This window comes from Salvia miltiorrhiza, chromosome 1 (genome assembly GCF_028751815.1).
Source record: "Salvia miltiorrhiza cultivar Shanhuang (shh) chromosome 1, IMPLAD_Smil_shh, whole genome shotgun sequence".
Taxonomy (NCBI): Eukaryota; Viridiplantae; Streptophyta; class Magnoliopsida; order Lamiales; family Lamiaceae; genus Salvia; species Salvia miltiorrhiza.
Window position 1 is genome coordinate 44,983,396 of NC_080387.1, and position 17,017 is coordinate 45,000,412.

General features: G+C 38.3%; 3 protein-coding genes across 3 annotated transcripts; 2 read left to right on the plus strand and 1 right to left on the minus strand.

Annotated features, from left to right (window-relative positions):
- Positions 1 to 303: 303 nt before the first annotated feature.
- LOC130985709 (loganic acid O-methyltransferase-like) lies at positions 304 to 8,948 on the plus strand. The gene is made up of 3 exons (XM_057908800.1): positions 304 to 370; positions 7,353 to 8,024; positions 8,415 to 8,948. The coding sequence occupies exons 1-3, from the start codon at positions 350 to 352 to the stop codon at positions 8,751 to 8,753; spliced, it is 1,032 nt and encodes a 343-aa protein (XP_057764783.1). The 5' UTR covers positions 304 to 349; the 3' UTR covers positions 8,754 to 8,948.
- A 2,861-nt stretch (positions 8,949 to 11,809) lies between these two features.
- LOC131008682 (loganic acid O-methyltransferase-like) lies at positions 11,810 to 12,880 on the minus strand. Its single transcript, XM_057935673.1, has 2 exons — positions 12,600 to 12,880; positions 11,810 to 12,478 (listed from the first exon to the last, which is right to left on the minus strand). The coding sequence occupies exons 1-2, from the start codon at positions 12,669 to 12,671 to the stop codon at positions 11,810 to 11,812; spliced, it is 741 nt and encodes a 246-aa protein (XP_057791656.1). The 5' UTR covers positions 12,672 to 12,880.
- Positions 12,881 to 12,971: 91 nt separating this feature from the next.
- Positions 12,972 to 14,930, plus strand: LOC130985721 (loganic acid O-methyltransferase-like). The gene is made up of 3 exons (XM_057908817.1): positions 12,972 to 13,099; positions 13,342 to 14,004; positions 14,400 to 14,930. The coding sequence occupies exons 1-3, from the start codon at positions 13,007 to 13,009 to the stop codon at positions 14,736 to 14,738; spliced, it is 1,095 nt and encodes a 364-aa protein (XP_057764800.1). The 5' UTR covers positions 12,972 to 13,006; the 3' UTR covers positions 14,739 to 14,930.
- The last annotated feature ends 2,087 nt before the right edge of the window (positions 14,931 to 17,017 follow it).

Consider the following 17,017-nt stretch of genomic DNA (forward strand, 5'->3'; position numbering starts at 1 on the left):
TCAATCTAGGGTATACAATTATTTTTTGTCATTTAATTTCATTTTTATTAGCTAGTAATAGGTTGATAAATTCAAAATCATGGTATATACTTTCTTAAAAAATTAACTTTTGAAATAAAAATTAAATATAATTCATAGTATTAATAAATTTCATTTTTATAAAAAAAATATTTTTAAAATAATAGATATAAGCATGGGACATGCACAATGAGATACTGAATCTCATCCCAACTTTTTGAAGCCCTACAAATAATGATATCAAGTAGTATTACAATTTGTATAGCAAAAGTTCACACAAATATCAGAAAAGCATAAATCAAAAGGAAAATGAGTCAATCATCTCCGATGAATGGTGGGGATGGCACCTATTGTAAACTTAATTAGGCACGGATCTAGAACTTCATGATTTTCACATTCATATGAATAGGAATACTAACCTTGATAAGCCATAGCAATTGATGATGAAGAAATTGGTTTATCTCCCCTGACCGTTTCCTTAGCACAGAACCGTACGTGAGGCGATAGAGAATATAATTCTGTGTTTTCTTTTATCGGTGGTAAGAGGACCAGTTTCTGATGTAGATATATTTATACACGTTCTATCAACGTGGTAGTTATCAGAAACCCTAATTGACCAAACTTATCCAACAAGTAATATTTATTTAAACCCTATAATTAAGATATTAATATAATATCTTATTCTTATAATTTATATATGGCACGAGGCCACATATTAAATCTTACATTCTCCCACTTGGCCAAAGTGACAGAAATAAACATAATGGTTCAAATAAAATCATAGTGTGTGCACATAGATACATTCATTGGTCATTCATAAAATCAATATTAAATATATGCTAATAAGAGTCATAGCGGTTCTACCTCATTCACTTGATGTAGTTCCTTCCATGTACTACAATATTAGTTTTCTATTTAACATGACTCATAATAAGGATCTTTAATGGTCCACGTAAGTGCCTCTTTGCAAGACAAATCTTGTTACTTTATATCATTCATAATGTATACTAAACTGACAAACAAGATATCAATAATGGTCAAGAATAAAATTATAAAGAGCTCAAAAAGTCGAAAACGTATCGTAAGAACATTACAACTCCTCAAATAGACCCATCCTTTCGACATGTTCAATAAATGTCGTTGGAGGTAATCCTTTTGTCAAAGGATCTGCTATCATGAGTTTAGTGCTAATATGTTCAATCGACATCTTTTTATCCTTGACATCTTCTTTAACAGAAAGATACTTTAGTTCCATGTGTTTTGCACCTTTGGAATATCTATCGTTCTTAGAGAAGAATACAGCAGCGGTATTATCACAATAAATTTTCAGCGGCTTGGCAATACTGTCAACTACTCCAAGTCCTGAAATAAAGTTCCGCAACCAACTTCCATGAACTGTGGCCTCAAAGCAGGCTACAAATTCAGCTTCCATAGTGGATGTAACAGTTGCAGATTGCTTTGCACTTTTCCATGAGATTGCTCCTCCAGCTAATAGGAACAAATACCCAAACGTTGATTTTCTTGTATCAACACATCCAGCAAAATCCGAATCTGAGTATCCAATCACATCGAGGTGATCAGATTTTCGATAAGTGAGCATATGATTCTTCGTCCCTTGCAAATACCTCAGGACTTTCTCTGCAGCTTTCCAGTGATCCATTCCTGGATTACTCTGGTATCTTCCTAACATTCCAGCTGCAAAGCTAATATCCGGTCGAGTACAAGTCTGAGCATACATAATACTCCCAACAACAGATGCATAAGGAATTGCTTCCATCTGTTTCCGTTCCAAATCATTTTTAGGACATTGAGCGAGACTAAATTTGTCTCCTTTCTGAATTGGAACGGGTGATGCTGAGCACATTTCCATTTTGAATCTCTCCAATATTCTATTGATATATGCTTTCTGAGACAAGCCTAACACTCGTTGTGATCTATTTCGAAATATTTCTATTCCTATCACATAGCTTGCCTCACCCATATCTTTCATTTCGAACTTACTGGAGAGAAACTCCTTAGTCTCATGAAGAAGACCAAGATCATTAGTTGCAAGCAAGATATCATCAACATACAAAATCAAAAATATGATCTTACTCCCACTGACCTTCACATATATACATCGATCAACGATGTTCTCTTTAAATCCAAAAGATACAACGATATCATTAAACTTCAAGTACCATTGTCGGGAAGCTTGTTTAAGACCATATATTGATTTCTTTAGTTTCCACTTCATGTGTTCCTTTCTCTTAACCACAAAACCTTCCGGCTGATCCATGTAAACATCCTCTTCTAAATCTCCATTAAGAAAGGCAGTTTTCACATCCATTTGATGTAGCTCAAAGTCATAATGAGCTACTAAGGCCATAATAATTCTGAACGAATCCTTTCGTGAGACCGGTGAAAATGTCTCATTGTAGTCGACACCACTTATCTGAGTAAAACCTTTGGCAACAAGTCTAGCCCTGTAGCGTTCAATGTTGCCATGAGCATCAAGTTTAGTCTTAAAGACCCACTTACAACCAATGCTCTCCCACCCTTCTGGCATCACTACAAGATCTTTGACATCATTCTTTTCCATAGATTTCATCTCATCTTTCAAGGCATCTAACCATTCATCAGAATTATTACAACTCATGGCTTGTGAAAATGAGACTGGATCATCCTTATTAACACTTACTTCAGTTTCTGCTTCATGTAGATAAACCATATAGTCATCCGAAATAGCTGGTCGTCTTGCTCTTTCAGACCTTCTTAACACTATTTCTTGTGGTTCTTCTACAACATGTTCATGTTGAATCATGGGTTCATAATTGTGTTCCTCATTATCATTTTGCACAATAGTAGGAGGAACACTGTTAGAAGCACAAGTTAAAGGAACTTGTATCCTAACTTCTTTAATATCCACTTGTCGTGGAATTGAACTCCCACTGATCTCGCCATTCTCAATGAACCTTGCATTTCCAGTCTCAACAATTCGCATACTATGATTAGGACAGTAAAATCTAAACCCCTTTGACTTTTCTGGATAGCCAAGAAAGTAATTACTTATGGTTCTTGCATCCAGTTTCTTTTCTTGCGGATTATAAATCCTTATTTCTGCCGGGCAACCCCAAACATGCAGGTGCCTTAAACTAGGTTTCCTGCCTGTCCACAGTTCAAAAGGAGTCTTAGGAACTGCTTTGCTAGGAACCCTATTTAATAAGTACGCGGCAGTTTTCAAGGCATACATCCACAAATAAATGGGTAAAGAACAATTACTTAGCATACTCCTAACCATATTCATTAGTGTTCTATTTCGCCTTTCTGATACACCATTTTGTTGTGGTGTACCTGGCATTGTGTATTGCGCACAAATACCACGTTTCTCGAGGTTCTTAGCAAATGGACCTGGGTGTTGCCCATTTTCATCATATCTTCCATAATACTCACCACCTCTATCAGACCTAACAACTTCACTTTTCTGTCTAATTGTCTTTCTACTTCATTCAAGTAGATCTCCAAGGCATCTACTGCTTGAGATTTTTCATGCAGCAAATAGACATAACCATAACGTGAGAAGTCATCAATAAAGGTGATGAAGTATTTTTTCCTTTCCGAAAGAATTAACATCAAAAGGCCCACATATATTTGTATGGATAATTTCAAGAAACTGTGTGCTTCTTGTGGCTCCTTTCTTCGTGTGTTTTGTTTGCTTTCCTTTAATGCAATCCACACAAATGCCAAGATCAGTAAAATCCAAATTGGGAAGGATTTCATTCTTTACCAATCTTTGCAATCGTTCTTTGGAGATATGCCCCAAACGTTTATGCCACAAGTCAGCAGAATTTTCATTAATTGAACCACGTTTAGTTCCAACATTATGATGCACGGTTAAGAGAGACTCAGCAAAAACATCATCCAGTTTTAATCTATATAACCGATCATTTAAAATACCAGAACCAATAAGAATATTTTGTTTTGATAAATAATAACATCCATTCTCAAACAGAGAGGAAAAACCAACTTCATCAAGTTTCGATACTGAAACTAAATTACGAGAAATGGAAGGAACATAAAGAGTATCAAACAAATCTAAGTGATTTCCGGTATCTAAAATCAAACAATAGGTTCCTATAGCTTCAACTGGAGCTTTGACTCGATTCCCCATATAAACGAAACTTTCATTTGCCTTTATGATTCGGGTCGTAATGAATCCCTGCATCGTATTAGAAACATGAGTGGTACCTCCAGAATCAATCCACCAAGTATTATAAGGAACTTCAATTAAATTAGATTCGAGACATACAAAAAGAATACCTTTCTTTTCGAACCATGCTTTACGTTTCAAACAATCCTTTTGAAAGTGTCCAGGCTTCCTACAAAACCGGCACTTCAGATTGTCAAGTTCTTTTTTCTGGATTTGGGCACTTGACTCATTTGCTTTATGTCCATGCTTGCCCTTTCCATTCTTCTTGAAGGTTTTCTTACTAGCTCCTTGATTCATTGTAAAATGAACAGAATGAGATCCTTGATTCTTAAGCCTCGTTTCCTCCTGAACCAACATTCCATGAAGTTCATTCACACTCCATTTATCTTTCAGAGTGTTATAATTCATTTGAAATGGGCTGTATTCAGGGGGAAGCGAGTTTATAACAAACTGCACAAGGAAGTTCTCATCCACGTTCATCCCCAATGACTTAAGTCTTGCTGCAATGTTTGTCATTTCAATGAGATGTTCATGCATGCTACGAGAACCATCAAATTTCATGGTGGTCAGTGTAGCCATTAAGGTCCCAGCAACAGACTTGTCAGCAGTCTGTGAACGTTCTTTCACAGAATTCATGAATTCCTTAGCACTTTCAGTCTTAGGAATAGTAGACTTGATGTTGTCTGCTACACTCATTCGCATAAACATAAGGCTCAGTTTGTTCGACTTTACCCAAGCATTATGGGCGGACTTTTCAGCAGCACTGCTAGTATCAGTGATAGCAGGCTCTTCAACTTCAAGTGCTGAATCAAGATCCAATACACCAAGGTGAAATCGGATTTGTTCAGACCAATTAGAGAAGTTGAGTCCATTAAAAACTGGAACAGACGAAGCGTGTGAATGAAGAGCAACAGGGGTAGGCACTGCAAGGATAATATAACTCATTTGCATTAATGCTTTGAATATCTTAAAACAGATTCAGGATCGATAAACAATAAAAGTATATTGATGTTCTCCTTTGGGCGATACAACAAAATACAATCATAAATTCATCATGATGCTTATGAATTAATCGTAATTGATAAATGAACACATCACTTAGTTATCTTTGGATATACTAAATAGTTTAATATAACATACAATTATCATGTTTATATTCATAATTGATAAGAAGGGACAATCCACCTTTGGGTGATTATTAATGCCTTATAATTATGAAATTTAATTACCCATATAAAATTTTCTTAAAACAAGCATCACATAAGTATAGGTAATTAAATTATATAGATTTACTAAACTTACTGATCAGACCACTTTGGTGATTAACAGATCATATTAAAGTAAATCTTAATACTATAAATTTCCTTGATATATAGTATTAACAAACACCATAATAAACTTAAAAATAAAACCAATCTTTATAGTGGACTATTCACATGAGAGTAATTACGAAGCATAATATTCTTATTGTATTAGTCTTGATAGAGATTAATATTATGCATCAATCTCGATTCAAATACGTGGCAGAAGCAAAATAGGACATGAATCAAATACATATCAATTATATAACTTTTAAAATCATCATTACTGATCATTACTCAACAAATACAACATATCAATTTAAATATATTGTCATTCACGTGTACATAGCAGTAGGTATATATCAATCCATGGCCTTAACCAATTAATTTAGAAAAGTCATCACTATTACTCATCATTACGGCAAAAGTGTATAAATAAAAAATACTTTTCAATTCAAAGAAAAACTTTGAGTAGTACTCCCTCCGTCCCGCGAGTCTTGACACGTTTGGGTTCGGCACGGGAATTAAGGAGTTGTAGATTAGTGTTTTAAGTGTGTAATTAATAAAGTATAAAATTGATAAAGTAGGAGAGAGAAGGTAATAAAAGCGATAAAGTAGGAGAGAGAATATAATAAAGGTGATAAAGTAGGAGAGAGAATGTAATAATTATTACCCAAAAAGGAAACGTGTCAAGACTCGTGGGACGGCCCAAAAAGGAAAACGTGTCAAGATTCGTGGGACGGAGGGAGTACATCTTTAACCCATCAACAAAAACATGAGTGGTAGGGCGGCGGAAGTAAATATATAGTACATAAACTTTTGATTCACATATATAATTAACGCTTCAGTATATACGGCTCATCAAACGAATGAAAAAACACGAGTTTCTTAAATTACCAGTATATGGCGGCGGAAACTACAATTCATATTTACAGTTCGTAAAGAATGGAAAATCATGAATTTCTTAAACCATGCTCTGATACCACATGTAAACTTAATTAGGCACGGATCTAGAACTTCATGATTTTCACATTCATATGAATAGGAATACTAACCTTGATAAGCCATAGCAATTGATGATGAAGAAATTGGTTTCTCTCCCCTGACCGTTTCCTTAGCACAGAACCGTACGTGAGGCGATAAAGAATATAATTCTGTGTTTTCTTTTATCGGTGGTAAGAGGACCAGTTTCTGATGTAGATATATTTATACACGTTCTATCAACGTGGTAGTTATCAGAAACCCTAATTGACCAAACTTATCCAACAAGTAATATTTATTTAAACCCTATAATTAAGATATTAATATAATATCTTATTCTTATAATTTATATATGGCATGAGGCCACATATTAAATCTTACACCTATAGCTACACCAAGAATTCCATCTTGCATGCAGGTCTTCTATTCTTCTGAACCTAATTCACTTATTTTTCTTTTTATTTTGTGTCATAACAAATAAATTCTTCCATCTATGATCGAAGCTATCAAATTTTAGAATATTGAGTTTGTTAATTTCTATTGTGACGCTGCCGAAATGCATATCAATATTTTCATGTGATTTATGAATTATAAATTAATGGTCGACAAAATTGCATGATTAAATATATTTATTTAGGGTAGCCGAGACAACCTAGGGACAATGGTTAGGCCGGAGTCTCTGAGGTGGTCTCATTCCGCTCCCTCGCAGTTTGTGTTTCTTTTCGGTAGACGAGTACTCTTTTTCCTCGAGTTGAGGTTTTAATGAGGCTCGGCCCTTAGTTTGCTTCTCTGTGCTTTCAAGGGTTTAGGTTTTCCGTTTCTTCTTTTAATAAAATTTCATTTTAATAAATATATTTATTTAGGGTGTATATGTACAGAGAGATGGGGTGAGTGCTGTGAAGGACGCAATAAATGAGACGTTAATGAAGAATCTTGACATAGAAAAATTGGTGTGTGGTTCGAACAGATTCGCCGTCGCCGACTTAGGATGCTCGGTGGGGCCCAACACATTCTACGCCATGGAATCCTTAATCGAAACAGTGAAACAGAAATGCCATCAACAAGGCTTGGATTCCGACAAGCTCGAATTCCAAGTGTTCTTCAGTGTCCAGATCGGCAACGACTTCAACACCCTCTTCGCCTCTCTTCCTCATGGCCAGGGAAGGACCTACTTCGCCGCCGCCGTGCCGGGTTCTTTCCACGGCCGGCTGTTCCCTTCTTCCTCCGTCCACGTGGCGTATTGCTTGTTCGCCATCCACTGGCTGTCGAAGCTGCCGGAGGAGCTGCTGCTCAAGGACTCGCCGGCGTGGAACGATGGTAGGATTCACTATGCGGGCGCCTCTGACGCGGTGGTGAAAGCCTATGCGGATCAGTTCGAGCGAGACATGGAGAATTTCTTGAGAGCAAGAGCTGAAGAGATTGTGGCGGGCGGCATGATCGTAATCGTGGTGCCCGGCGTCCCCGACGGAGTTGTAGACTACGACAGCCTATACTTTGGATTTTTGGAGTCTCTCCTTGCGGACATGGTCACAGAGGTACCCAAATTACCCTAAGCATATGAATTAGATAAGAGTGATCCTCACATTTTTTATCCCATGTTTTTTTAAATTAAAAAAGAAAAGTTTATTCACCTTTATTCCATATTTTTATTTTAAAATAATATTATCATAAATTAGAATGAAAAATGGAAGGACTTTTTTTTTTCTAACATTGATCTACTAATATAACAAAATCTCGGTCTCTCTCTTCCTGACACATACTCGTAAATTTTTTTAGTTATGATATCATAATTTTATTTAACGACAACTTTTTAAGCTTCACAATTTAAAAATTACCATGTCATTGCTGAAATATTTTGTTGCGGTGTGTTCTACTTTTGGCCTTGATTTTTATTTATTTGTGTCCATGTATTGTGTTGTGTGCAGGAACTTATAGAGCAAGAACAAGTGGACTTGTTCAACATTCCTAATGTATATCCTTGTGCGAAAGATCTGAGGAGGGTGGTTGAGAGAAATGGGTGTTTTGAAATTGTGAAAATGGAATTTGGGAACGTTGTGGTTGGTGGCACCATGGAGCCTGAGAGTTTCATACTCCAGATGAGAGCAATATTTGAAAGAAGCATGGCCAATCATTTTGGAAATGCGGTGGTTCACCAACTTTTCGAGAGAGCCATGCAACTTAAACTCGATTTTGCTCGGCTTTTGGGCTCCGCTGGCATCCATGAGATTATGGGTCAGGTCTTGGCTGCGCTCAAGCGCAAATGATATACTGCTCTGCCGAGCAACGTCATATCTCTACTTTTCTTGTCTTATTACTTGTTGGTATTAGGTTGTTCTGTTTCTTGATTGTTCAATTTGGTGCTAGTTCTTGTTCAAGTGTTTTCTCTTAAGGCTGCGTTTGCTTTGATGGATAAGTTTATTCATAGAAAATGAAGGATAACAAAAATTTATGCCTTGAAATGTCTCATTTCTTTTCTTTGACACACAAAAGAGATGTTCATCATTTTCCCTTCCTTATTTTCACTTCAAGGATGAATAATATTATCCATCAAAGTAAACGCAGCCTAAGGTGTTTAGCATCCATTTGTCTTGGTGTAAGCTGTTTGAGTCTCTTTGTCACATGAACAACTGCTATAGGTTGTGGGATAGGTCTATCCCTGGGTTTAAAACTTGCATCAGTAGGGATGTGGTGCTTAATGAACTTACCTTTCCATGTTTGACTGAATCCTCACAGTCTGATGCTCCAAGTGAGGTGGAGATACTGAATGTTATTGATCAAAACAAGTATGAGTTTATTTTTACCCCCACTGTTCCTTTTGAGGTGGATCATCAATCCAATATGCATGTTGAACCTAATAAGTTGCTTGCTGCTATAAACTCTGAAATAAACTCTCTGCATAATAACAAAACTTGGGTTCTTGTTGAAAGACCGGATAACTGCTCTATTGTTGAATGCAAATGGTTGTTTAAGGCTAAGAAAGAGTTTGGATGACCTTTTGTGTCTCTGTGCTTGTGTGAGAGGCAAGTTTAGCCTCTGTGGCTGCTTGTCTCTTTTCTTTTCTTGTTCTCTGTTGTGTCGTGTGTTCTGAGTCTGAGCTTTGTGTTTTTCTCTGCTCTGTGTGTGTGTGCCTTGTGTGTCTGAGCTCTGTGCTCTGCTCTGGTTTGTTGTCGTGAGCTCTGTTCTGATCGGCCTTCCTGCTCTGCTATGTGTTTCTGTTCTGCTTTGCTTTGTGTCTGTTCTTCTCTGTCTTCGCATGTGTGTGCTCTACTCTGTTCTGTGTCTGTCTCTCTCCTCTGCATGTGTGTGCGTTCTGTTGAGTCTTCAATGATAACCCTTTGGGTTTGAGAATGTGGTGATTTCCCTTGGATTGGTCTCTGGTGTTGAGACTGAGTTAAATATGCATAATATTTTTCTCACCCACTATTATCATGTCTCTGTGATAGGATGATAGTAAAAATGGCTGTGATGATAAGCTCAATTCAAAGGCAGGCTCTTCCCTGGTGACATAATGATCATTGTGCCAAAGGTGGAATGTGGAGAGTTGGCCCAATGATCTTTAATTCCCTAGCCCAAATCTGTTACTCGGCCCATTTCCCAAAACCTAGCCCACTATCCCATTTGCGCCGCTTCATCTGTTCCGCCGCCCGTCTCATCGATTCCCACCTCCGAATTCATTGCTCCACCCTCCTTCCCAATGACCTCCACTTCTTTTTATCCCTGCTGCATGTCTCTCAATGGTAAGGAAGTTTCACACTCTGTTTGATCGGAAGGCTCTGCTATTCCTTCCTAAAGTGTCGCTGGATTCCTGTTCGTGGTTTCCTGATTGGTGACTAAGGGTGTGAACTTCGCTTCGATTGAGAGCTTGTATCATCGGATTCCTGTCCATCGGTTTCCTGGTTGGTGATACTTTGTGGGTGTGCAAGCCATCGGAATCATGTCCATTGGATTCCTGCTGCTGATGGCTGTGCAATCGAGATTGGAGTGCTGATCTGTTTCTCCTGTTCCCTTTGATCCGTGATCATTGAGCTGCTGGAAGAGCCATTTGCCTACTGTGGGAAAATCTGAGCCAAAGTGTCCCGAGGACACATTTTCCCACCCTTGAGTTCCCTCTGAATTTTCCTTGTTCTCTTTTCTTCTGACTTTCCCTTGTTGTTCTCTTTTACTTGCTGGTTCTACTCTGTGTTTTACAGGTACTAGGATCTGAAGAAGGAGGGAAGGAGAAGAAGCAGCGGGATCGAAGGAGCAGAGGAACCGAGACTCCAGTGCAGCGAAGTCATCTCTGGCCGAGCAGAGGAATCGAAGCTCCGAGGTCAGAGGAACCTCCGGAGGAGGCGTCAGAGGAATCACAGAGGAGGCGCCAGAGGAATCTACTCCAGCGGGACGAGGCCAGCGGGATCAAGGGCCAGAGGAGTCGCTTCCCCGCTGCCAGAGGGATCGAAGTCCAGCGGAGTCAAGCTCCAGCGGACTCGAGGTCAGAGGAGTCGTGTGCCAGAGGACTCCCCGCTGCCAGAGAAGTCGCGCACCAGAGGAGTCCAGCGCAGAGTAGTCCAACTGCCAGAGAAGTCTCCCGCTGCCAGAGGAGTCAAGTCCCCGCTACCAGAGAAGCCGCTTCGCCCGAGCAGAGAGATCAAGGCTCCTGTGCAGCGAAGCCAAGTCTCCAGAGCAGCGAATTCAAAGGCCTACAGAGGAGAAGAAGAAGACGAAGAATCTAGTGCTTGAGCACGAGTGGGGAAGACAGGAGGTTCGGGAATCAAGTGGTGTAACCCTGGCTAGGCGAAGATACCCAACAATGTAGACTAGTTTAAGAGGGACAGATTAATTTGATAGACATCAATTTAAAGTTTTTATGTAGAGTATGTGGAGCAATAGTCTATTTATGATAAATACATTAATGCTCGATCTTTGAGAGTTGAGTCAATACACCATTGCAAGTCGAGCATTAGTGATCGAGAACTTTTTTGAAAATACACTAAAGTTTGATATACTCGATCAGTACAAAATACACTAGGTATTTGACATAAAAAAAATCCTAAATAATTAAAAAATTTATATATTTTGTAAAAGATATAGTATATTTTTTAAATTTTATTTTTTAAAATGGGTACCTATTACAATTTAACCCGGAAAGTTAAAATCTTTCTTTACGGTTTTTAACACGAGAATTCTTAACACTGGCCTCCACTTTAGTCGAAAACCATCAATATGCCAACCCATATAAAATTATAACGATGTTTCCCTTTGCCTTAATTTATTCCAAGCCTATACCCCACAGCCACAACACAATTATAACAATATAAGTGGAAGTAGGCGAAGAAATTAATTAAAATAAGAAATGAAGGTAGTAGCTAGTAGATGTACATACCTCTTTCACCATGTCGATGAGGATGGACTCAATAAAACTAAGCATGACGGCAGCACGATGTGGAACATCTCTGTGAGGCACACCAGGCATGTTAATCACCATAATCCCTCCCGCCACTATCTCCTCAGCTCTGCATCTCAAGAATATCTCCATCTCTTCCTCGAACTGCTCTTCATACGCCCTCACCACCGCGTCGGAGGCGCCGTTGTAGTGGATTTTACCTGCGTTCCACGCCGGAGATCCTTCCTCCGGCACCTTCGACAACCAGTGGAGTGCGGCCGAGGAATAGGCGATGTGGATGGAGGAAGAAGGGAACAATCTGCCGTAGAAGGAACCCGCCACCGCCGCCGCAAAGTAGTTCCTTTCCCGAGGAAGAGATGCGAAGAGGGTGTTGAAGTCATTGCCGATCTGATCGTTGAACAACACTTGGAATTCGAGTTTTTTAGGAGACGACTTTTGCTGTACGGCTTCGATGATGGATTCCATGGAGTAGAATGTGTTGGGCCCCACCGAACAACCTAAATCGGCGACGGCGAATCTCTTCGAACCACATAACAGCTTGTCTATCTCAAGATTCTCCGTCAACGCCTCATTTATTAAATCCTTCACAGCACTTGCACCAGATCTCTGCAGACATGCGATATAAAACGGAAAAGAAATTTACCATAGAATTCAAGAAAAATGGATAATTTTGTAAATCAATCAATTGAAGAACTGAAAATGAAATTAAATGGAATAACTACTTCACCTGCCAAGTGGAGTTCTTGCTGTAGCTATACGTGCCGTCACCACCATTCATTGGGCAAGCAGATTCAGCCATTATACTAGTACTCCTATATTGATTTATCGTTTAATTTCCTGAAATTACTATGAAAAAATTAATGATTAAGTGATGATTGATATTAAATCACATTTCTCGATATTGTATATATAGAATCAGAAGATTGACTGTGTTATTATTAATTATGTTAATTCATTGAGAATAGGAATCTCCAGCTCATTCACTACTTGACACAAAGAAACATAAAATTGAAAACCCGATCGATTTGAATTTTGAGTGATGATGACGCACAGTTCTCGTTATTTTATTTATACAATCAAAATGGTTTAATCTATAACTAATATACAGCTTTACAAAACATATATAGCTAATGAATGGAAAATGAGAAAAGCAGGAAAATGAGTCAATCATCTCCGATGAATGGTCGGGATGGCACCTATAGCTACACCAAGAATTCCATCTTGCAGGTCTTCTATTCTTCTGAACCTAATTCACTTATTTTTCTTTTTATTTTGTGTCATGACAAATAAATTCTTCCATCTATGATCGAAGCTATCAAATTTTAGAATATTGAGTTTGTTGATTTCTATTGTGACGCTGCCGAAATGCATATCAATATTTTCATGTGATTTATGAATTATAAATTAATGGTCGACAAAATTGCATGCATGATTAAATACATTTATTTAGGGTGTATATATATGTACAGAGAGATGGGGTGAGTGCTGTGAAGGACGCAATAAATGAGACGTTGATGAAGAATCTTGATGTCGAAAAGTTGGTGTGTGGTTCGACCAGTACCAGATTCGCCGTCGCCGACTTAGGATGCTCGGTGGGGCCCAACACATTCTACGCCATGGAATCCTTAATCGAAACACTGAAACAGAAATGCCATCAACAAGGCTTGGATTCCGACAAGCTCGAATTCCAAGTGTTTTTCAGTGACCAGATCGGCAACGACTTCAACACCCTCTTCGCCTCTCTTCCTCATGGCCAGGGAAGGAATTACTTCGCCGCTGCCGTGCCGGGTTCTTTCCACGGCCGGCTGTTCCCTTCTTCCTCCGTCCACGTGGCGTATTGCTTGTTCGCCATCCACTGGCTGTCGAAGCTGCCGGAGGAGCTGCTGCTCAAGGACTCGCCGGCGTGGAACGTTGGTAGGATTCACTATGCGGGCGCCTCTGACGCGGTGGTGAAAGCCTATGCGGATCAGTTCGAGCGAGACATGGAGAATTTCTTGAGAGCAAGAGCTGAAGAGATTGTGGCGGGCGGCATGATCATAATCGTGGTGCCCGGCGTCCCCGACGGAGTTGTAGACTACGACAGCCTATACTTTGGATTTTTGGAGTCTCTCCTTGCGGACATGGTCACAGAGGTACCCAAATTACCCTAAGCATATGAATTAGATAAGAGTGATCCTCACATTTTTTATCCCATGTTTTTTTAAATTAAAAAAGAAAAGTTTATTCACCTTTATTCCATATTTTTATTTTAAAATAATATTATCATAAATTAGAATGAAAAATGGAAGGACTTTTTTTTTTCTAACATTGATCTACTAATATAACAAAATCTCGGTCTCTCTCTTCCTGACACATACTCATAAATGTTTTTGTTATGATATCATAATTTTATTTAACGACAACTTTTTAAGCTTCACAATTTAAAAATTACTATGTCATTGCTGAAATATTTTGTTGCGGTGTTCTACTTTTGGCCTTGATTTTTATTTATTTATTTATATGTGTCCATGTATTGTGTTGTGTGCAGGAACTTATAGAGCAAGAACAAGTGGACTTGTTCAACATTCCTAATGTATATCCTTGTGCGAAAGATCTGAGGAGGGTGGTTGAGAGAAATGGGTGTTTTGAAATTGTGAAAATGGAATTTGGGAACGTTGTGGTTGGTGGCACCATGGAGCCTGAGAGTTTCATACTCCAGACGAGAGCAATATTTGAAAGAAGCATGGCCAATCATTTTGGAAATGCGGTGGTTCACCAACTTTTCGAGAGAGCCATGCAACTTAAACTCGATTTTGCTCGGCTTTTGGGCTCCGCTGGCATCCATGAGATTATGGGTCAGGTCTTGGCTGCGCTCAAGCGCAAATGATATACTGCTCTGCCGAGCAACGTCATATCTCTACTTTTCTTGTCTTATTACTTGTTGGTATTAGGTTGTTCTGTTTCTTGATTGTTCAATTTGGTGCTAGTTCTTGTTCAAGTGTTTTCTCTTAAGGCTGCGTTTGCTTTGATGGATAAGTTTATTCATAGAAAATGAAGGATAACAAAAATTTATGCCTTGAAATGTCTCATTTCTTTTCTTTGACACACAAAAGAGATGTTCATCATTTTTCCTTCCTTATTTTCACTTCAAGGATGAATAATATTATCCATCAAAGTAAACGCAGCCTAAGGTGTTTAGCATCCATTTGTCTTGGTGTAATCGAAATCATTATGTTTTCAATACCAACAATTGGTATAAGTGTTGGTAATCCTTGACATCATCCAATGATACGCAGCGGAAATAACAGTCAAGGATTAGATCTAGATTTACAATTGATTCATGTGTAGAGATTACAAACGTACACAACAATAAAATTAACTTACTCGTTGTGTAGTAAACTTGCATCTCGATTCCTGCGAATTGAATCCACCACTAGAGGTATCCACGTGTATGTCGATTCGATGCAGGAACAATTCTCAGTGCATGTTTCAATCTTCGACAGCTAGGAAATCTCCGATTGAAACCATAGTACTCTCTAGGTGTTTCACAAGCAAAAGCTTCTAATGTTTTCGTATATTTTCATATATCGATTCGTAAGACCAAGCTCCCTTATTTATAAGCGAAGAAGACAATTCTAAATTGTCTTGTCTTCCTTAGTCAACAATTACGACTAAGGAATTCACACTTGAGTCAACAATTACGACTAAGGAATTCACACTTGAACTGTCTTACTTAGTATTAGAATATATCAAATATATCCTAATCTAGTCCATAATATCTTTCAATCTCCCACTTGGACTAGCATTAGATTAAACACCAAGCACTAACTTTGCATTCTTAAGCGAATCAACAATACACATAAAGTGTGACCCAATAGGCCTCCATTATCGTCGATAATCAAATTAAAGTCTACACAAAACTCCTAGACTGCGTTGTGTAGCGAACTCGATATATGAAGAACGTTTACGTGGATTCTGTAAACAAAACCTTTATGCGAAGATATAGTAACATCCTTTCATTCACGAACCACTCGATAGAGCCTAGAATTTGCCATTGTGTCTTTCTAATAGCTCTATCAATTTATCTCATCTTTATTAAATGACCTCCATCGATCATGTTCAACTTTTAAAGTTCGAACATATCAATTGCACTGGCCAGTGACTTAACGGTCAAGTAATATAGAGAAACTGAGTGTTCTTCTCGAAATGTAAATCGAGGAATGAATCCTATCTTGGCACAACTACCACCTTCCCTTATATCCCGATATACCCAACACAAGCCGTATCTACCCCTTTGGTTGGAGTGCAAGCATTGTACTTGGTCAAAATATACCATTCAATAAGTAAGATAAGCATTGCCCTCAAGTCAAAGGACTGTCACAAACTCCACACACCAATAATCATAGACACCAAAACAAATGATATATTGGTTGGGTATGCCAATACTCTCTAAAGTATCCATGCATCTATCACGAGTATCTAATATCTCATAGTCGTGGGAACAACTATATTCTCTAAGAATGTGATACAGATCGCATGCCAACTTATAACATATCATCAATATCCCAATCTTGATGATCCTTAGTTGGGGCTCTTTAAGAGTTATACTCTATTGCTAACCTCCCACTAAATTAGCAACAGTATTAACTCATGGGAACATTTAATTGAATGAAAACAAATAATCAAAGTATTCAATCAAATAAATGCATAATGCCATTAGTGACATCAAATGTCATAAATGTGATCAAGTAATAAGTCTCAACACAGATTATTTCTAGACATATTACTTTTACTCCCACTGACTAAAGCCAGTCTCAAAGATATCCAATGCCCAAACACTCAAAGTGCTTGTTATGATTCATAATGCATAACAACTGGTCAAAAGGATTAGCTATGTCCTCTTATGTGGGAACTTGATCTAACATAATCTTTTGTTTCTAATATCTCTTAAAATCTGTCAACGATGTTAAGCACACAGACTACACCTTGTGTAGTGAAAATCATGACATTCATGACCATCCTATTGCCCTAGCGTTAGGATCATCCTTTGTGCGTTAAATCTCATTGTCATTAGAAGGACAATCCTTTCTTTACAAATAGATGCTATATTCCATCGGTAGATGTCCTTTCGAACTTATTCATGGAGTATCGCCTTAACACCTTATC

Excerpts from the sequence above, each read along its gene's own strand:
- LOC131008682 (XM_057935673.1), bottom strand. The coding sequence starts at position 12,671 with ATGGCTGAATCTGCTTGCCCAATGAATGGTGGTGACGGCACGTATAGC. Across the intron at positions 12,479-12,599 it reads GCAAGAACTCCACTTGGCAG|AGATCTGGTGCAAGTGCTGT; the intron begins GTGAAGTAGTTA and ends GCATGTCTGCAG.
- LOC130985721 (XM_057908817.1), top strand. The coding sequence starts at position 13,007 with ATGGAAAATGAGAAAAGCAGGAAAATGAGTCAATCATCTCCGATGAAT. Across the intron at positions 13,100-13,341 it reads CCAAGAATTCCATCTTGCAG|AGAGATGGGGTGAGTGCTGT; the intron begins GTCTTCTATTCT and ends ATATATGTACAG. Across the intron at positions 14,005-14,399 it reads TTGCGGACATGGTCACAGAG|GAACTTATAGAGCAAGAACA; the intron begins GTACCCAAATTA and ends TGTTGTGTGCAG.
- LOC130985709 (XM_057908800.1), top strand. The coding sequence starts at position 350 with ATGGTGGGGATGGCACCTATT. Across the intron at positions 371-7,352 it reads TGGTGGGGATGGCACCTATT|GGTGTATATGTACAGAGAGA; the intron begins GTAAACTTAATT and ends ATATTTATTTAG. Across the intron at positions 8,025-8,414 it reads TTGCGGACATGGTCACAGAG|GAACTTATAGAGCAAGAACA; the intron begins GTACCCAAATTA and ends TGTTGTGTGCAG.